Source organism: Bison bison, unplaced genomic scaffold (genome assembly GCF_000754665.1).
Source record: "Bison bison bison isolate TAMUID 2011002044 unplaced genomic scaffold, Bison_UMD1.0 scf7180017864485, whole genome shotgun sequence".
Classification (NCBI taxonomy): Eukaryota; Metazoa; Chordata; class Mammalia; order Artiodactyla; family Bovidae; genus Bison; species Bison bison.
This window is the reverse complement of record NW_011495045.1, coordinates 6,469,689-6,491,680: the sequence shown is the minus strand read 5'-3', so window position 1 is coordinate 6,491,680 and position 21,992 is coordinate 6,469,689. Positions and strand designations below refer to the sequence as shown.

The window sequence follows — 21,992 nt, the reverse complement described above, 5'->3', positions numbered from 1 at the left end:
AAATATCTATTTCTGCTTTATTGACTATGCCAAAGCCTTTGACTGTGTGGATCACAACAAAATGTGGAAGATTCTGAAAGAGGTGGAAATACCAGACCACCTGACCTGCCTCTTGAGAAACCTGTATGCAGGTCAGGAAGCAACAGTTGGAACTGGACATGGAACAACAGACTGGTTCCAAATAGGAAAAGGAGTACGTCAAGGCTGTATATTGTCACCCTGCTTATTTAACTTTTGTGCAGAGTACATCATGAGAAATGCTGGGCTGGAAGAAGCACAAGCTGGAATCAAGATTGCCGGGAGAAATATCAATAACCTCAGATATGCAGATGATGCCACCCTTACAGCAGAAAGTGAAGAACTAAAGAGCCTCTTGATGAAAGTGAAAGAGGAGAGTGAAAAAGTTGGCTTAAATCTCAACATTCAGAAAACTAAGATTATGGCATCCAGTCCCATCACTTCATGGAAGATAGATGGGGGAAAAAATGGAAACAGTGTCAGACTTTATTTTTCTGGGCTCCAAAATCACTCCAGATGGTGATTGGAGCCATGAAATTAAAAGACGCTTACTCCTTGGAAGGAAAGTTATGACCAACCTAGACAGCATGTTAAAAAGCAGAGACATTACTTTGCCAACAAAGGTCTAGTCAAGGCTATGGTTTTTCCAGTGGTCATGTATGGATGTGAAAGTTGGACTGTGAAGAAAGCTGAGTGCTGAAGAATTGATGCTTTTGACCTGTGGTGTTGGAGAAGACTCTTGAGAGTCCCTTGGATTGCAAGGAGATCCAACCAGTCCATTCTAAAGGACATCAGTCCTGGGTGTTCATTGGAAGGAATGATGCTGAAGCTGAAACTCCAGTACCTTGGCCACCTCATGAGAAGAGTTGACTCATTGGAAAAGACTCTGATGCTGGGAGGGATTTTGGGCAGGAGGAAAAGGGGACGACAGAGGATGAGATGGCTTGATGGCATCACTGACTCGATGGACAGGGAGGCCTCACGTGCTGCGATTCATAGGGTTGCAAAGAGTCAGACGCGACTGAGTGACTGAACTGACTGATTAGGGTGGCCCCTAATCGAATGTGACTGCTGTCTTTTGAGAAGAGGAGATTGGGGCACAGACACATGCAGAGGGGACCACGTGAGGACACAAGCAAAGGGTAGTCATCTACACGCCAAAGAGAGAGGCCTCAGAAGACCCAAATCCTGCCAACACCGTGGTCTTAGACCTAGAGCCTCCAGAAAGAGAAGAGAATAAATTTAAGCTGCCCAGTCTGTGGGATTTGTTATGGTGCCCTTTGCTTAGTCGCTGTGTTGTGTCTGACTCTTCATGACCCCATGGACTGTAGCCCACGAGGCTCCTCTGTCCTTGGGATTTTCCAGGCAAGAATACTGGAATGGGTTGCCATTTCCTCCTCCAGAGGATATTCCTGAGCCAAGGATCAAACCCACATCTCCTTCATCTCCCACACTGGCAGGTGAATTCTTTAGCACTGTACCACCTGGGAAGCCCATTTGTTATGGTAGCCCCAGTAAAATAACAGGGGCCTAAGTTCAGCCCAGTTGGCTTCTCTCCCCCTAATCCTTGGTAGATGGTTACTTAGCCTTTGTTTGGACCCTTCTAATCATGTGGAACTTGCTACCTCACAAGGCAGCTAAGATCTTGGGTCACTTAGGACTCTTTGACTTGAGGTGGCAGAAAACCTTACCCAGGGTATTTAAACAAAACAAGGAGGGTATTGTCTAACTGAACAGTCCAGCAGATGGCCTTAGGTGTGGCTGTAACTGGGTCTCAAAAGGTGTGACCAGAGCCTGCTGTCTCCTATTGGGTATATTCCAGGCTTTCACCGGAGGTCCCAGGCAGGTCCACATCTTTCCAGGACCAAATGCAGCTGAAAGGACAAAGTGCTGCATTCCCTTTGTTTCTGCTTAGCAGCTGAAACAACATGCCTGTTTGGCTGACTGCTCACAGGTATGACTCTGGGCCCACACAGCCCACTCCCTGTTCAGCAGAAAAGCCCCTCACATGTCTGAATGTGCCTCCTACAGCTTTGCTTCTCCAGTTCCCTCAGGGATTTTCCACAGAACATCTTATCCTAGACTCTCCTCTTTTTATCTTCCCCCTCATTCAGACTCCATTTTTTTCTTTTTTTTTTGGTCAGTGATCTCCTAATTGTAACCACTTCCTGCTATGGTCTGGCCAAAGTCAAGAACAGTAGGATTATTATGTCCTTTTGGTTTGGTCATAATATTCCTTCAGCCTGAATTTTGATGGACTTGTTTACAGCATAGGGTCAACTAAAACTCCTGAGGCCTTTTTCAAATTAATTGCTATGACGGATGTCAGTGGTTCCTGTCTGGAAATTACAGAGTTTGTATTTTATGTGTACTTCAGGCCATCTTACGGAAAGTTTTTAAACAAAATCGTGGTGTGTGGGGATGTATATGTATGTGTATGTATATGTACGTGCATTTGGTCATGTGATTTTTGCCCAGATGGAAAGTAGAACAACAAAACAGCATATTGTATCTTTCAGCTGGTTGGGCTCCATTAATCAGGGGTATATTTTGTTTTTGTTTTTTTTCTATTCTATTTTAAACGTCCTTATTTTTCTACCTAGAGATATACACAAGCTGAGAAAAAGCAGATTGATAAAAACTAAAAGAGCAATGGAGAAATGTACAAATGGCCAGGAACCAGCACCTTGACCTGGCTGATGGTTACCACTGTCATTCTCTTAGTTTAGCTTGTTGGTCATTTGGAGAAGAAAGATTTGAAGGCAGCAAATAAAGAATGACTTAAGACCAGCAGAGACTAAGACTTCAGTTTTACCTTTTCTTTTTCTAGCAGAAAAAATAGAAGGAAATATTAGTAGCTGTAGAAAACATACACAGCTAAATGGATATTCTTCCTCCCTCCCCAATTTACTCTTCTGACATATGGTATGAGTCTTATGCTGTGTTCTACAAAGATGGGCTAGTGGCCAGCTGTATTTGGCAATAGAAGCTTGATGTCTTCCAGAGTCCCTGTTGGTGATCCCTTTGGCTGTGCTGTGGTTGGCATGGCAGCACCACTGACTGACTCTTTGAGCTTTGTGGCTTATATGCTAATTCTCACCCTGGTGAGATAGGCCTGTGGGTACCCAAGAGCCTTGTTATCTGCTTGTGCACATGTGCTGGGGATCCATTGAATAGTACTTCAGGATGCCCCCCCAAAATACAAACTGCAGTCAACTATTCATTGAACTATTGTTTGTTCATAAATGACTGGATATTTATCTTCAAGCGTAGCCTGTTAACATTAATCAAGAATACTGCCAAATGTGGACATCCACTGTTTTAATCAGCCTAGTTGTAGGCCTCTTTTATAAGACAGTTTATTCTTTGACGTGAAAAGAAAAAGAAAGACCTTCAGCCTTTGACTAAGTACACATATTTTCAGTCATTCAATCATGTCTGAGTCTTTGCGACCCCATAGACTGTAGCCCACCAGGCTCCTCTGCCCATGGGATTTTGCAGGCAAGAATACTGGAGTAGGTTGCCTTCCTTTTCCAGGAGATCTTCCAGACCCAGGGATAGAACCCATGTCTCTTGGATCTCCTGAATTCGTAGGCAGATTCTCTACCACTGGCACCACTTGGAAAACCCACATACCCATCACTTATTCCTATACCATGATCAAGTATCTTATTATAATATACATATGTATATAATTACAAGTATGCATATATAATTACCAATATAATGGGTGCCTGTGTGTTGCAAAAGAGTCAGACATACTCTTTTGCAGCCCTAAAGACTGTGGCCTGCCAGCCTCCTCTGTCCTTGGAATTCTACAGACAAGAATACTGGAGTGGATAGCCATTCCCTTCTGCAGGGGATCTTCCCAAACCAGGGATCGAACCCAGGTCTCCTGCATTGCAGGTGGATTCTTTACCAGCTGAGCCCAGCAGAGAAGCCCAGCAGGTGCCTACATATACATACAATTAGAAGGATAGTTTGTGCAGAGTTTACATTTATACCTTGTTCACTGCCCTACACCTGGCACTTAGCACAGATTATGTTCAATAAATATTTGTTGTGTAATGTTCTATTTAAAGTATTGATATTTTCCCACTAGTCCATGAGTATTTGTTGAGTGTGTACTATGTGTCAAGCAGAGTGGATAAATCTACATCAACATAATATTAAATAGACATCACCCTGCATGGAGCATACAGTCAAGTTGTCAGTGTACAGTTACAACTCAGAAAAGGGTTATGAGGAGAAGCACATGATACTGTGATCACATGTAAGGAGCTGAGTGAGCTCTGGAGGAGGAGTGGGACATCAGGGCACAGGTAGGAATGGGTGGGGACAGTGGCCCAGTGGGTCCCTTGGGAATTCATGCGGCTAGAGGACAGAGAGCTAGGCAGAGCACTGTGTCATAAAGGTTACTGAAAAAAGAAGCTTTATAATAGAAACTTTTTCGTTAGCAGTTTTGATTCCGAGTTCCCTATTGTATTACATATAATACTTTCAGATGATCCAGGTGGCTCTTGAGGCAAATGAATACTTTCTTAAGTTTATCTCTACAGAATACCAATTTTCTTTGTCCAGAAGGAACCAATCATGGCAATACTGAGTATTTCATGTGCCTTTCTTAACTATTTGTATGACTATTTGACTTACATCTCATAATAGATTCAAATATGGAAATAATATTGAAGATTAATTAAGTTAGGAGGTTGTATTGTTTTTTCATTTAAGCCTTTGATTTTCTGTTGAAGTACAGCCGATTAACAATCTTATGATGGTATCAGGTGAACAGTGAAGGCACTAAGCTGTACATACACATGGATCCATTCTTCCAGGACGTTGTAGTGTTTTTAAACCAAAATAGGAATCTAGAAAATGATTCCTTCTGGTAGGAGAGCTCTGGGTCAGACATCATACATCACTTACTGTGTCTGCTTACAGCTACATGAAACATAATTGATCCCTATTCTTTGAGAAAGTAGATATACACAAGGTGCTTCCCAGGTGGTGCTAGTGGTGAAGAATCTGCCTGCCAATGCAGGAGACACAGAGATGCAGGTTTGATCCCTGGGTCAGGAAGATCCCCTGGGGAAGGCAATAGCAACCCACTCCAGTATTCTTGCTTGGAAAATCCCATGGACAGAGAAGCCTGGTGGGCTACAGTCCATGCAATTTCAAAGAGTCAGACTTGATTGAATGACTGAGCACACACATACACGAGAGCACTGAAAGATAACCAGTAAAGTCTGTCTCTCCCACCCTTGGGACAGCCCCTCAGCCCCCCTACCCCATCCCCTGGAGCCCCTTAGTGACATGAGGGCTAGCATCTTCTTCCAGAGATATTCTCTTCACATGTAAGTGCACACATGTGTATGTAACTCTCTTCCTCTGACGTGAGGATTAGAATGCTGCATTTGCTATTCAGCAGTTCCAAAGAATAGCAAGGAGAGATAAGAAAGCCTTCCTCAGTGATCAGTGCAAAGAAATAGAGGAAAACAATAGAATGGGAAAGACTAGAGATGTCTTCAAGAAAATCAGAGATACCAAGGGAATATTTCATGCAAAGGTGGGCTCAATAAAGGACCTAACAGAAGCAGAAGATATTAAGAAGAGGTGGCAAGAATACACAGAAGAACTGTACAAAAAAGATCTTCATGACCCAGATAAACACGATGGTATGATCGTCTCACGATCACCTAGAGCCAGATCCTGGAATATGATGTCAAGTGGGCCTTAGAAAGCATCACTACAAACAAAGCTAGTGGAGGTGATGGAATTCCAGTTGAGCCATTTCAAATCCTAAAAGATGATGCTGTGAAAGTGCCAGCAAATTTAGAAAACTCAGCAGTGGCCACAGGACTGGAAAAGATCTGTTTTCATTCCAATCCCAAAGAAAGGCAATGCCAAAGAATGCTCAAACAACTGCACAATTGCACTCATCTCACACGCTAGCAAAGTAATGCTCAAAATTCTCCAAGCCAGGCTTCAACAGTACATGAACCATGAACTTCTGGATGTTTAAGCTGGATTTAGAAAAGGCAGAGGAACCAGAGATCAAATTGCCAACATCCACTGGATCATTGAAAAAGCAAGAGAGTTCCATAAAAACATCTACTCCTGCTTTATTGACTATGCCAAAGCCTTAGACTTTGTGGATCAAAACAAACTGTGGAAAATTCTTAAATTGGTGGTGGGAATACCAGACCACCTGACCTGCTCTTCAGAAATTTGTATGCAGGTCAGGAAGCAACAGTTAGAACTGGACATGAAACAACAGACTGGTTCCAAATCGGGAAAGGAGTACATCAAGGCTGTATATTGTCACCCTGCTTATTTTACTTCTGTGCAGAGTACATCATGAGAAATGCTGGACTAGATGAAGCACAAGCTGGAATCAGGATTGCCGGGAGAAATATCAATAACCTCAGATATGCAGATGACTGTTATGGCAGAAAGTGAAGAAGAACTAAAGAGCCTCTTGATGAAAGTGAAAGAGGAGAGTGAAAAAGTTGGCTTAAAGCTCAACTCAATTCAGAAAACTAAGATCATGGCATCTGGTCCCATCACTTCATGGCAAATAGAAGGGTAAACAATGGAAACAGTGGCTGGCTTCATTTTTTTTTTTGGCTCCAAAATCACTTCAGATGGTGATTGCAGCCATGAAATTAAAAGATGCTGCTCCTTGGAAGAAAAGTAATGACCAACCTAGACGGCATATTAAAAAGCAGAGACATTACTTTGCCAACACAGATCCATCTAGTCAAGGCTATGGTTTTTCCAGTGGTCATGTATGGATGTGAGAGTTGGACTGTGAAGAAGGCTGAGTGCTGAAGAATTGATGCTTTTGAACTGTGGTGTTGGGGAACTCTTGAGAGTCCCTTGGACAGCAAGGAGATCCAACCAGTGCATCCTAAAGGAAATAAGTCCTGAATATTCATTGGAAGGACTGATGCTGAAGCTGAAACTCCAATACTTTGGCCACCTGATGTGAAGAACTGACTCATTTGAAAAGACCTTGATGCTGGGAAAGATTGAAGGTGGGAGTAGAAGGGGATGACAGAGGATGAGATGGTTGGATTGCATCACCGACTCAATGGACATGAGTCTGAGTAAACTCCAGGAGTTGGTGATGGACAGGGAGGCCTGGCGTGCTGTGGTCCATGGGGTCACAAAGAGTTGGACATGACTGAGCGACTGAACTGAGTGACTTTTAGCTTGCTTTAGGTGACAGCATCAGATCCAGATGGTTAGTGGCTGGTGGATTATTGATGAAATGTGATATATTCACAAGTTAAGCATTTTAAAACACAAAAATATAAAAACATTTGCTAATCTTTGGATGTAGGGCGAAATCTTTTCCTTGAAAACGATTCTGTTATTGGGGTTTATGATTTCCATTGGTTTTGGTTTCTTTAGTGTAGAACACAGATGTAAAGATACTTTAAAGACCATCTGAATATGGAATTCTACTAGTCTTTCTATTATTTTAACCTAGGTTTTTAATGGTTGCTTTCCTATGCCTAATTGTATAGTTTTTCCCATCTTTTAAATCTTAATTTTTATATGATTATCAAAAAGTACATAACCCACTATACAAACTCTAATCTACAGAAATGCACTCCTTAGACAGTGAATGATCTATTATCACAAATCTCTAAGATAACCATCGGTCATGTTTTAGTGTCTGTGTCTTGCAGATTTGTTTATGTACTGATATAACTTGAATATGGAGACACACACTCAGCATTATAACACAGTGACCAGGAGGCCTTTGTTTCAGAGAGATCTTTCTAATAGTTCCCAGAAGGAGGTTTAGAAGTGTATGTGTGTCAGGGGTGGAGGGGAGAGCATTTTAGTTTTTCCAGAGATTTAGTGCCCAAGAGCCAGGATCCTAAACATCCCCCAGTGAATGGGTGTGTCCCGTATGATAAAAAATTATGCCATCCAAAATGAGAGCGGCCCATCCTGAAATACTGTTTTCCTGAGAATAGTGCTGGTTTTTGTCCTCAGGTGTTACCCATCTACATCGGTTTTATTAAGTTACTATGATTCACAGAGCGCGTCAGCAGAGGGGCTCCTTTTGAGAACAAGGTGACCCAGACCCAGTCCTCGCCTCCCAGGAACGCTCAGTCATCTGTGTGCAGCACGTGTAGGCTGTGACGAGCACTCGGATGGAAACAGAGTCTAACAGAAGAACAGGGCGAGAGGGGATCAGTTACCCCTGGGGACATTTGAAAAGGTTCCTTAGAAGAGATCAGCCCTTTCAAGGATCAGACTCTCACAGTCAGAGATACTAGCTCCCAAGGTCGTGTCTTGGAAGCAGGAAGCGGTGGTGTGTCAGCGGCTCGCCGCTGCTGGGCGAGCGCCGGGCGTGGGCGTGGCCGCTGCTGCCGCACGTTGCTGCGCCCCTGCCTCTCGGCCACGCCTCCACGGCCTGTCTGGTTGTGTTTGCTACCACTGTAGCATGAGAACTGCCCATGACGGGAGCTCGGGTGGGAATTCCCAGGAATGCCAGCCAGGGTCCACTCAAGCCAGCCAGCCCTGGGTATGGGACAAGAAAGGGGAGGCAGGACAAGAGGCTGCAGACGGTGACAGTGAACCCCTTTCTACTAGACGGGGCAGAGAACCCCTCTGAGCACACCCACAGTGAGGGTCCCTCGTGGAGGCTGGATGGGAGGAGGGGGATGGATATGAGGAAACAGGAATTCTCTAGCTAAAATTTAACTCTTCGGGGCTTAAATCTTCTATTTTAGTTGTCTTCTAAAAAGTCTGTATATGTTTTCCTACCTTTTAGAGCTGACAGTCGGGAACATCATCTTACTATAAGGTTGTCAGTATGAACTGGTAATTACACTGGAAATAAGCTTCATTCTTCATTCACTGTTTACACTGAATGCTGACTTTAATTAGCAGCTGGTGTCTGCCTGCTCTAGAAAGACATCTGTAATGGTGTCTGAAGGAATTTGCTTGTTTGTTTGTTTTTCTGACAAGTTTATATAGACCAGAAAAGAACGACCTGGGAATAACGGAACCCAGCCTAAAAGGTGAGCCCATGTACTGTTCACCCTTCAGCAAACCTAAGCTGACTCAGGCATGAGGCAAACCACAGACAGTACTCCAAGCGTCTGGTACTTAGGACCGCTTCTTCCCCATTAGGAGTTGGTATTCCTGTGAAACTCCAGCCAGGTGTAGCTGAGGACATTGCTTAGTGCTCCGTGACCTGTCACAATGTTACTTTCTGAATCTTGGTTTGTTCCAGTCCTGGAGCAACACTTGTGTGCGTGGGAATACTGTGTCTTTGTGGAAGGACTTGAACCACAGGTTGAGCGCATGTTCAGTCTCCATCTGCAAATACCTCATGTCTGGTTGATAAAAAACATCTTTACCCAGGGTATTTTGTTTTCATCCAGTGTTCTTTAAAATTAAAAAAAAAAAAACTTTTCTTTTTGGTTGCGCTGGGTCTTTATTGCTGCACTTGGGCCGTCTCTAGTTGCAGTGCGCAGGCTTCTCATTGTAGCAGCTTCTCTTATTGCGGAGCACAGGCTCTAGAGTGTGTGGGCTCAGTAACTGTGGTGCATGGGCTCAGTTGCTCCACGGCATGTGGGGTCTTCCTGGACCAGGGATCGAACCTGTGTCCTCTGCATTGGCAGGTAGACTCTTAACCACTGGACCAACAGGAAAGTCCCCTCCCATGGTCTTTCTTTTATGAGAAACTTTTCTGTTTGTCCCTTAGAGGCTTGGCAACATGCTTGCTGCTAGTTACTCATTCAGCTGAGAATGGGTTCTCTCCCTGTGGTATTGCTCTTTTGTCTCATTCGTTTGAGAGCATTGTAGTATAATCCTTCTTCAGTCTTTCTCTGCTGCTCATAACCTGTATTGTCTCTGGAACAGAGGATAATTTTCAGAGTGGATCTGGACTGGAGAGGTTCACTCATCTCTTCATAAATCCTGAGACTTTGATCCTTCTTATATCTTTCAAACACCCTATCTACATATACATGCTTGAGGTCTCATGGTTAACCTTCTACTCTTCCCTCTGCCTGTGATGCTCAGCCCTCCCTCTTTGTCCATTTGCTTCTAACCCGGGTGCCTTGTGGAGAAGGTGATGGCACCCCACTCCAGTACTCTTGCCTGGAAAATCCCATGGATGGAGGAGCCTGGTAGGCTGCAGTCCATGGGGTCGCTAAGAGTCGGGCACGACTGAGCGTCTTCGCTTTCACTTTTCACTTTCATGCGTTGGAGAAGGCAATGGCAACCCACTCCAGTGTCCTTGCCTGGAGAATCCCAGGGACAGTGGAGCCTGGTGGGCTGCCGTCTATGGGGTTGCACAGAGTCAGACATGACTGAAGCGACTTAGCAGCAGCAGCAGCAGGTGTCTTGGAATGTCTCCTTTGTCACAGACCTCCTGGAGTATTGTATTTAACTTAACCTGCTTCTGTGTCTGTCTCCCCACTAGACTAAGTTACTTGAAGGCGTGGAGGATTTCTCCATTTTTTAAGAAACATTTTTTAAATGTTTATTTTTGCTCATTTATTCATCTGCGTGGGCCTTAGTAATGGCATGAAGGACCATCGACCTTTGTTGCAGCATGTAGGACCCTTTCATCGCAGCAACAGGGGACCCAGTTCCCTGACCAGGGATTGGACTTGGGCTCCCTGAGTTGCGAGCGTGGAGTGTTAGTCCTGGACCACCAGGGAAATCCCAATTTCACTTCATTTTTTAAAATTCCCCTTTAGTCCAGCATAGTGTATAGCACAGAGTGTTACCTCGTTAGTGTTTATTGAGCAAAGTTCATGTTCTCTGTGGTTTAGAAATGTTCTCAGGGGGCATTCAGCCATGTTATAGATGGTTTGAACTACAAAAGTAGGGCATCATAATTAACCCACAACTGTGTTAGGAATTGCAGGATGACTCACAATTAATTATATCTGTATCTTGAATACTGTCTTTCTGGGGGGAAAAAAAAAAGTACCCGTTTTATTATAAGATAATCACCAATCAACTTATCTTGTTAATACTGTGGGTTGTAGTTTTGTAAGAAATTAGAATCTCAAGAGTACTTTTCTCCCACCGTTATATTTTGCTCAAGTATCAAATCAAGGAGTTTGACGTGTGATTTGAGTTTTCCATGGTGTGGTATTTTCTGCTGAATCATCTGCACCTTACCAACTGTGTTCTTTACAGTTAATTTATCTATGCCACCAGTTCTAAAATTGTCTTTATTTCTTGTCTACTTTTATACTTACCGACTTCCAGCTGTGAAACAGGAAAGCACTGATATTGTTTCTGAGCTGTTTCACTATAGGTGCTTGGTAGGTCTCCATATTTCACTGAGAGGCCTTTTTCAGACTCTTCTTCTGTATTTCCAGACCTCTTAGTGCCCAGGAAAAGTTCTGGACCTCAAACGTGTGCTCTCTATGCAGTATAATGAATTTGATGGTCCAGAAGATGATTTAGTAAAACATATTGTAAATTCCTTTTTATTAGCAAGTCTTAATTCCACGAGTGTGCATGTATTCATTGGCTAGAGCTGTCACCCCACAAAGCAGAAGTGTTATTTCCTCACAGTTCTGGAAGCTGAAAGTCCCAGGCCACAGTGCTGGCAGGATGCGTGTCTTCTGAGGACTTCTTTCCCTGGCTGGCCTTCCACTGTCTTCACCTGGTCCCTCCTCTGTGTCTGTCGCTACCCTATCTTATCAGGTCACCAGTCACGTGGGATTAGGGCCCACCCATGTTACATCACTTCCTGGCAAATAGATGGGGAAACAATGGAAACAGTGACAGACTTTATTTTCGGGGGCTCTAAAATCACTGCAGACAGTGACTGCAGCCATGAAATTAAAAGACGCTTGCTACTTGGAAGAAAAGTTATGACCGACCTAGACAGCATAATTAAAAAGCAGAGACATTACTTTGCCAACAAAGGTCCGTCTAGTCAAGGCTATGGTTTTTCCAGTGGTCATGTATGGATGTGAGAGTTTGACTGTGAAGAAAGCTGAGCGCAGAAGAATTGATGCTTTTGAACTGTGGTGTTGGAGAAGACTCTTGAGAGTCCCTTGGATTGCAAGGAGATCCAACCAGTCAGTCCTAAAGGAGATCGATCAGTCCTGAGTATTCATTGGAAGGACTGATGCTGAAGCTGAAACTCCAATACTTTGGCCACTTGATGTGAAGAACTGACTCATTTGAAAAGACCCTGATGCTAGGAAAGATTGAGGGAGGGAGGAGAAGGGGACAACAGAGAATGAAATGGTTGGATGGCATCACCGACTCAATGGACATGGGTTTGAGCAAGCTCTGGGAGTTGGTGATGGACAGGGAAGCCTGGTGTGCTGCAGTCTGTGGGGTCGCAAAGAGTCAGACACGACTGAGAGACTGAACTGATGTTACATCATCTTACCTTAATTACCTCTTTAAAGGTCCTTCTTTCATATCCATACTCTGAGATCCTAGGGTTTAGAACTTAGAATTTCAACATATGCATTTTAGAGGGGACACAATCAGCACAAAAGTCAGTGAATAATGTCTCAGTTTAAATATCCCATTCAGATAGTAGAGAGATTCTTAGCTTGCTGCAGTACTTTTCAATGATTATTCAATAAATATGTATCTACTACTTTCTCTTTTCATAGACCAAAATGCCGTCTTCCTTTCTGCTTATCCTTTTACCTTTGATGATTTTTTGAAGCCATTGGCTTCCCCAGAATGGTTGGGAAGGAAGGAAAGCTCCACACTCTCTTTTGGAATTCTGGGATCAAAGTTTTATCAGAAAAATAGATACTTGGATACTATTCTTTAATAAGACTAGTAATAATAACACCTTTTACTGAGTGCTTATCATGGGCAACTCACTGTGTTGTAATGATCACAATGAGCCTGCAGAGCTGATGTTACTGTCTACTTGATATATGAGGAAACTGAGTCTCTGAGACATGAAGTAACTTGCCCTGGATACTTACTTTGTGTTTTTCCTTTAAGGCACATGTTTGGTCCTGAAGGACTATCAGTTATGAGATTAGCAGTGTGGAAAAGAAGGATGTATCAACTTGTATCCCCTGGGTTTGTTGGTGGTAATCTGAGACCTAAGGCTCCCAAAAGTTACAGATTCGACTGAATTCCACATGGGCAGAGGTTTGAAGTATATAGCACAGTCTGCCTCTTAAACTGGGCCAGTCAATTCTGGGTTACTTGGAGCCAAGATCTATGGACCGTGGCCTGGATTGAATAGTGGTTGTCGTGGTAACTGATTCAAAAGTGGGCTCAAAAGAAAGCTTCAGGACAGGCAATATGACATAAGAGACACAGGTTCAATCCCTGGGTCAGAAAGATCCCCTGGAGAAGGAAACGGCAGCCCACTCCAGGATCCTTGCCTGGAGAATCCCATGCACAGAGGAGCCTGGTGGGCTACAGTCCATGGGGTCACAAAGAGTCAGAACTGAAGCAAGTTACCAAGCACAGGCAATAAGAACACGAGGAAGATGTATTGCCCAATATTTCATGATGGGATTATGGGCAAGAATTACTGGGAGCTGCCTGGAAAGGGCTAGATCAGTGGTTCTCCATCTTTGGCTCAGTATCTGAATAACCTGGGGAGCTTTTAAAAGCACAGAGCCTGAGTTCAGCCTAATTGAGAGTGGTATGGGCCTTGACGTCTGTAGTTGTTAACACCTGCCCAAGTAGCTCTGATGTACAAAGTTAATCAGAACTAATGAGCTAGGTCAGAGGTTTGCTAGCTGGGACCCAGGGGCCAGATCTGGCCTGCTGCCTATTTGGTAGGGTCCAGGAACTAAGAATTGTTTCTACCCTTTCAGATGGTTGAAAAAAAAAAAAAAACCTCTATTTTGCAATACATGAAAATGACATGAAATTTAAATTTCAGTGTTCCTAATTCAATCTGTACTGGAACACAGCCATCCATGCTCATTCATTTACGTTTTGTCTATGGTTGCTTTCACGCCACAAAGGCAGAGTTGAGTAGTTGCAGAAGATCTGGAAGCGTGTTTACTGTATGGCCCTTTATAGAGCATGTTTGCTGAGCGTGAGTGAGGTGAAGCTGATGTCCACATCAGGGCTGCCTTAGAACCTGGAAGGAAACATTTGTGTACCTTGTTTTTTGTATAGTGCACTTTACATTTTAATCGCCTGTGGATTTTTTGTTATTTCCTAGCAGAAGGGCCCTGGTTGACGGATTTATAGCAAGTTTGCTCAGCTGACTTTTTATCAAACAGGTTTGAGACATACTTTTTCCCTCAAAGCATACAAATAAGAAGAACACAGAATCCAAAGGTTATGATAACCCGGCCAGTTCACTGTTGAAGATCTCCCAAATCGTGCCTGATACCGTTTCCTAGCCCCTGCCACCACCTCAGCCCTTTTGTTGCCTTCCCCCATCTTCTGCACATATTTGCCGTTAACGCCAGCTGGATAGCTCCGAGCATTTCCTTTCCTTAATCCAGTGTTGGAAAAAGAGAACATTGTTTATAGGAATGATTTTGGTATAAAAACACAGTCGAGCAAAATTAGGAAAATAACTGCTGACTGTCAGATTGGTTTCCTTCTTTTACCTTCTACTTTTCATTCACTTGGATTTAGAAAACAAGAAAAGTATTAAGCTTGGAAAGTACCCAAGAAATGGAAAACAACCAAGAGAAGGAAACCCCCCAGGCTGTATTCTGTAGAGAGAAGAAGCCACCGTTTGCGTCTAAACCAGCCCAACTGGCTCAGAAGAGAGAGATCGGAAACTTGTGCTTGGATTCACCACTTGAGGCTTTTGTTCATTGTGTTTTCACTCGTAATTTTGGTGGCGGTGATTGTGAGGGTGAAAGCTAGAGGCTGATATACATTTATCAATTTCATAAGCATACGATATCATGGATTTTTTAAAAATAATGAACTTGTATCAACTGAACTCATAGGAAAAAAGTATTTGATTTCCAAGTAGTTTATTATTCATCATTGGAGGATAGTTTTCAATGACCTTGAGAATCTCCTTGTGAAGCTACTCCGTGTCTTGTGTATTGCAAGTGAGGCCACATGTTCATACGTTCTCATTTTTATCCTGTCCTTCCCCATCATAGTGAGGTAGTTACAATCCTAGGCATATTTACCCTACAGCCACCTGGAAGGAAGCCAGCAATGTCATTACAGATGGCAGTGTGCCCAGACTATCTTAAAAAAGCATCATCTCTGTGACTAATTAAGTTTCAGGAAGGGCGACGTTTGCTTTTATATTAACAAGCATTTTGAAAAGGCTGAGAGCAGATATGTTAGAAGCAGTCTTCTTATTCCTAAGAGTTCATGGTTGCATTTAATTGTCCTTTAGTTTCTCCACTCCTGAATTTGGAAAGCCATCTGTTGGATCAGGGATATTCTGGGCAGGGGGAAAAGGAGCTGATGTTTGCATGTTTTGTATTTCTACTAGTGACTCATTTTTCTTTTTTTTTTTTTTTTTAGGGTTCTGTACATTGGTCTGGCCTGTAATACAGCTCGCTATATTTATATTTCCTACCTGGAAAACGCCTGGACTGTTCTGCCCATGGAAGTTCTTCAAGGTAAGTTAATAGTTGGAGTTAGGATTATTTTTCTACCTGAGTTATGACTGCATGAAAGTTCAGTGGCCTTCAGCATCTGACTCTACAGAGGAAGGACAGACACACTGTTTTATATGAGTTTGAAATGGTTGTGAAGGAAGAGGTGACATCAGCGGGACTGGCTCTTCAGTTCCTCTGAGTGTTCTGTGTTTGTCAAGCCAAACAAAGCTGGACTATTTCCCACACCCTGTGATTCAACAAAGAAAGAGGAACTCTGCAATAAACTCTTACATACAATTGTGAGGTGTGCACATCCAAAGGTGGTTTTAAATATAAGAGGATTTATGTTTTAAAGATTTTGGTGTTTTTGTCGGTTAACTAATTGATAAAAATGTTTGCCATAATTATTTTATTTCTTCAGTTACTTTGATCACAGCTAGTGATTTGTAACTAAAGCTTTACAGTCAGACTGTTGTTTTCCTGTGAACCTTTAAAATCTTTGCTCAAATATCCTGACCTAAGCTCTTCTCTTTGCTTCACTGGACTGTTTCCCTGAAACATGTAACTTTGAAAAAAATTTCTTGCCATGTGGTTTAAGAACAGTGAAAACATAGATTTCTATTCATTAGCTCTATATAATCCAGACTGTATCCTGAGAAGCTCTGTTAGCAGCTTGGCTGTTCCATTTGGTGATTGGTATTATGATTAAAATAAAGGTTCAGGACAACATCATTGGAATTTAGGTCTTCTGGGACCACCCAGGCTCCTAAATCATTAATTGTACCAAATAATCTGTGACTATATACAATTTCATTAGCTTTATTGATTGCTGTTATCATTTTCTGTAACCCTGAAGATACAAATACAGTACCATCAACGTAATTCTCTATCATAATATAGAAGATGAAAGATTCACAATTATATGTCTAACTGAAATGTACAAAATGCAAGGTCATTCATCAAATGCCATCGTTTCAAGAAAAAAAAATTATCCTAATTGAAAGGAGACATAATTTATAGTCATATGATAATTATAAAATTCAAGTATGTACACACTTTAAAGATGTTTTTCGCAGGTCTGATGCAGTGGTATAAATGATGAAAACAGATTCTATTTATAAATATATATATATATAAAAAATGGAAATTTGGTCTTATGGTAAGAAATTGTTTGTAATCATGAGAACTCTTGAAGAGTCTTAAGGTGGAGCATACATCTCAGTGTTCTGTCATATAAGAAAAAGCACAAAATATGAAATGCAGGAAAGAAATGTGCAATGATAACAAGATATATGCAACACAGTTCTTAGGAATTCCACCTCTAATTCCTACTCTGTTCTATGAGGAGGATGCGCACCTGATTTAACTACTTTATTTATTGGTATGATATCAGGTGCAGACCCTTATCTAAGAAATGAAACAAAAAAACCCAGTATACCTGTCATAATAATACATGCATGTACTTTTTTCTCTCCTTTTAATTTAATATGAATTAGATGAAAAAAGATGGTTTGCATTAGTGACTTAAGAAAATAGAGCTAATGAGAGAAGTTTTTTTTTTTTATGATTAAAGAAGATATTTATAACAAGAATTTTGTAAGAGGGAAGAAAACAAATGCTGTTGTGAATCGAGACACTTTTTTTCCTGTTAATTTATCAAAGAAATGTTTAACAGCCACCACAAGTCAAGCAGGATGCCGGGTGCTAGGAATGGAATTAAAAAACAATGTATTAACTTAGCCCTCAAGGTCTCGCCGACTGTTCTGGAAGGCAGATGTGTAAACACATGCCTGCTACCCTGTGTGTTAGATGGAATCAGGAGCAATGTGCCAGGTACCAGAGATGCTGCAGAGAGGGAATGATTAGCTTTGTGAAGCAGAGAGTGGGAGGATGGAGATATTGTTAAAAGATTCCCCAAGGAGATCATAGGTGAGCAGGATTTTGACGGGGGACTATGACTCCAGCCAGGGACCTAAAGAGAAGTGGAGATGCTGGCTTAGAGCAGAGCCCCCCGCCGAAGCAGTCTGTGCGGAGCAGACTAGCCTCCCGGGAACCCGAGCGGGAGACCCTGGCGAGGGCTCGGTGGGTTTGTCGTCCTCAGCTGCTGACCCAGGACGTGGTTTTATAAATTGTACATACGTGCCTCTCCGGGCAGTCACCCCTGCCTCCTGTGGCAGGCTGCAGTTTATACCTCTGTGTTTGATTTTATTTCACCTTGTGCCAGCAGAGACCTAGTTACTGATCTGAAGTAAGTAAAAAGGGGGAATCTGTAAATACAAAGAGCCTCCTCATCTAACAGGGCTCTGGGACTGGCTCCACAGTGCTCTCTGTGTCTAAGCCTGGAGGGGACGGGTCCATCCCCTGGCGGAAGTGAGGCCCGAGTGTTTTGGCTGTACACCACAGTCTCCCTTGCCTTTGTTTGACCCGTGCCTGCCACGGAAAACAGTGGATTATCTATGTGGAGTAAATCCTGCATTTTAGGAACATACTTCTGAGTGAACAGGGTTATTTTCCAGTCTGGATTCTTGCATATTTGCAAGGCTTGTCCAAATGACTATCAAGTCCTGGTGCTTTAGGCGGCTCTAATGGTGATGCAGTCAGACAAGAAATGATGACAAAGCAGGAACGATTTAATTACAGGCCAAGCCCGCTGTCACGATAGATGCCCCGTAACCCCATGGCAGGAACTGCTACCTGACAGTTTCCAAAGACCCGGCCATAGGAGGGGAGGGTGGGTGGGGGAGGTTGGCTTTCACCCTAATGCTCACGACAGCACTTGCACTCTTTAATTCTTCCCCCGCGCCACACGAGAGGGTCTTCTTAAAAAAATAGAGGCGAGGGCTGGCTCCTCATCGTCCCTCTCACCCCTTGCCTCGTTCCCCAAACACCATGAGAACCAGCACCCTCTGAGCAACCAAAGGGGCAGAGACAAGGGGTATGCTTGAACCCGTATCTCGGGCTGCTCCTCTCTTCCTTTTTGGGGCTGCCTGTAACTGGTGGAGGATGCCTTGTTATTGCACATTCCTGGAAGCTGTTTATCATCATCTTAGCATTTGGTTCCTCAGGCCATGCTGGTAATAATTGGCAGATGGGATGGGGATAAAGCGTATTTCTTCTCCTCTAGGCCCCTAGGAAAGAGGCCATGTGGGTAACTATCAGGGGATAGAGGTAAGACTGTTGGACACTGTTGGGGATCACGAGCATGTTTCTTTTCCCTGCTCTTTCTTACATTTAGTAGCCAGTGTCTCTTGCAGCAAATGTGTTGTTCAGTAGGCAACTGGTGCTACTATGTAAAGAAGCAGAAAGATACATTTTCTACTCATAAACAGCCTGTGGTGGTTCAGTAGCTAAGTCATGTTAGACTCTCTGACCCCATGGACTGTCGCCCGCCAGGCTCCTCTGTCCGTGGGATTCTCCAGGCAAGAATACTGGAGTGGGTTGCCATTTCTTTCTCAAGGGGACTCTTCCTGACCCAGGGATGGAACCCAGGTCTCCTGCATTGCAGGCCAATTCTTTACCAACTGCTAGTCAGTGGTAAGGAGCCTGTAATTTAATTTAAAAAGAGATGGTGAGTCTAAGTGCCTCAGAGCATTGCTGGTTGCAGTGGAAGGGGTGGGATAGTTTATATTTATTTAAAGATCTCATTTTCAAAACCCATAGGTTTTTCTCCTTCTGTATGAGAAGCATTTAAATATATTCTTGATTGTGAGCAGGAGTATACACTTTTGATAAAAATCAAGGTCAGATTTGTTATGCTCATTTTTATGTGGGTGTTAGTTATAAACCCTTGCAAGACTTAGAGATGCATGTGATCCAAATTATTCTTGCTATTAAAATGTATTTAAGGAGAAGAAGGCCAGACCAGGACTGCTGTAACTGAAGAGGTCCTTCTGTGGTGCTCACCTTAATGGCTTGAGCACTGAACTGTGAAAATGAGGTCTGTGTTGGTTCCTCGTCTGCAGGACGCTTGATCAGGAAGATGTGGGTTAAGATTTTGATAGAAGATAGTTTTTAATGTCACCGGTAGGAAGGCTTGAACTGACATTCATGAAGCTTTACCTTCTTGTTTAGTATGCCTGCTCAGCCAAGTGAGAATCACGTTTCCCCTCCTCTCATGTTCTGGTAGAGTGCGGAATTATGAAATATTAGCTATGTGGTCCTTATCTGACAGTGGAAATTCTAGCTGTGATTCTAGGCTATTGGAAATTTTCTGTCTGACTTAACTCTTGAAACACAAGTAGCTTGTCACATGAGTATATAATATATACAGAATGCTCTTGGTATTTCAGTGGGTAGACTGACATACGGAGGTCATTGATGTTACTGTGAATTTTTAATCAGAAGAATCTTATAAATTGTAACAGAGCAGTTTTATTCTTTATCGCTCCCATGCTTTACAGTTACTGAAAGTTCTTATTAATACATAACATCTTCAAAATAGACATTATTTTGTCCCTTTAGAATTTAAATATCTCCTGCCCCAAGAATGCTTTGCTGGCAAATTGCATCTGACATTTAGCTCTTCCTTTTCTGAACTGTTCTCAAACTTAGGGACTGTGTTACAGTTTAGCACTTACTTGCTACCCAGTTATTTTATGGAACAAATATTACTTCCTGACTTTGTTTTAACCCTTAAGAGCAAAGACCACATCTTATGCTTTTTGAATTCTTCAAAGAGACATGGTCATAGGAAGACATACTATAAATGCTTTTTTTCTGGTTTCACAGTCCCCTGAGAGATGAACTGTAGTTGATGTTTTCTAATTATTAAAGCTTTTGAATAATACAGGAGGTTCTGTCTCAGAGACTTACAAATATGGGAAGAAAAGCTGAAAACTAAATTTAAAAGTTGAATCTTTAATATGATAGCTTTTCCCCTAGGATGCCATCCTGCCATCCACTGCGTCTTTCTAAAAACATCAGTGCGTCTTAATTATTTACTTATTTATGCTCCTACATTGTCCTGTATATTATTTGAGACAGCATACCAAAATATGCAATAATCTGGAAACCATACAGTGCTTAGCCTTGAATTAGATCATCTTGCCAGCTCCCCTACCTGTAGGTCTGTGTCCTTTACACAAACTGCTTAATCACTCACTCTAAGCCTCTTAGACTTTTGTGCTACAGATCAGGCTGAAATGAGTGTTAAATAAATTAATTTATGCAAAGTATTTAGCATATTACCTGGCACATAGTTAGCTTTCAATAAATGTTAAATAATATGCAATAAAGTAAAACAAAGAATTATCATAAAAATTAGGACCAGGAGAAATATAATTTAGAAAATCCTACTCTAAAAAGTTAAATTGTGACTATGCATTCAAGCCTTGCCATAAGTGACTAGTCAGTGAACAGGTTTTTAAAGTTATCTTCGGGGAAGTGAAATGTTTACGAGCTCTGCGATAAAGAAGTTCTTCTGGGAGGCTGCTATGAGGAGACACTGAACAACTGGGACATAGTGCTTTTCAGTCTCGACCTTACACAGCAGTGTGTGCTGGCAGGCTTCTCAAACTTGTTTCAAGATATGCCAAGGGTGAAAAGAAGAGAAGCGAAAAGCAAAGGAGAAAAGGAAAGACATACCCATCTGAATGCAGACTTGCAAAGAATAGCAAGGAGAGATAAGAAAGCCTTCCTCAGTGATCCATGCAAAGAAATACAGGAAAACAATGAAACAAGAAAGACTAGAGATTATCAGCAGATGAATGGTAAGAAAGCTATGGTACATATACACAATGGAGTATTACTCAGCCATTAAAAAGAATACATTTGAATCAGTTCTAATGAGATGGATGAAACTGGAGCCTATTATACAGAGTGAAGTAAGCCAGAAAGAAAAACACCAGTACAGTATACTAACACATATATATGGAATTTAGAAAGATGGTAACAATAACCCTGTGTACGATACAGCAAAAGAGACACTGATGTACAGATCAGTCTTGTGGACTCTGGGAGAGGGAGAGGGTGGGGAGATTTGGGAGAATGGCATTGAAACATGTATAATATCATGTATGAAACGAGTCGCCAGTCCAGGTTCGATGCACGATACTGGATGCTTGGGGCTGGTGCACTGGGACGACCCAGAGGGAAGGTATGGGGAGGGAGGAGGGTTCAGGATGGGGAACACATGTATACCTGTGGTGGATTCATTTCGATATTTGGCAAGACTAGTACAATATTGTAAAGTTTAAAAATAAAATTAAAAATTTTTAAAATTAAAAAAAAATAATTAAAAAAATTAAAAAATGAGAAAATCAGAGATACTAGGAAACATTTAAGGCAAAGATGGGCTCAATAAAGGACAGAAATGGTATGGACCTGTCAGAAGCAGAAGATATCAAGAAGAGGTGGCAAGAATACACAGAAGAACTGTACAAAAAAGATCTTCATGACCCAGTTAATCACGATGGTGTGATCACTCACCTAGAGCCAGACATCCTG

General features: G+C 42.3%; 1 protein-coding gene across 1 annotated transcript in view; it reads left to right on the top strand.

Annotated features, from left to right (window-relative positions):
- MFSD6 (major facilitator superfamily domain containing 6) overlaps positions 1–21,992 on the top strand; it is a 70,395-nt gene that overhangs the window by 24,498 nt on the left and 23,905 nt on the right. The window contains exon 3 of the mRNA XM_010862892.1: positions 15,472–15,569. Within this exon, the coding sequence (XP_010861194.1) occupies positions 15,472–15,569 (98 nt within the window). The remainder of the gene's footprint in view (positions 1–15,471; positions 15,570–21,992) is intronic.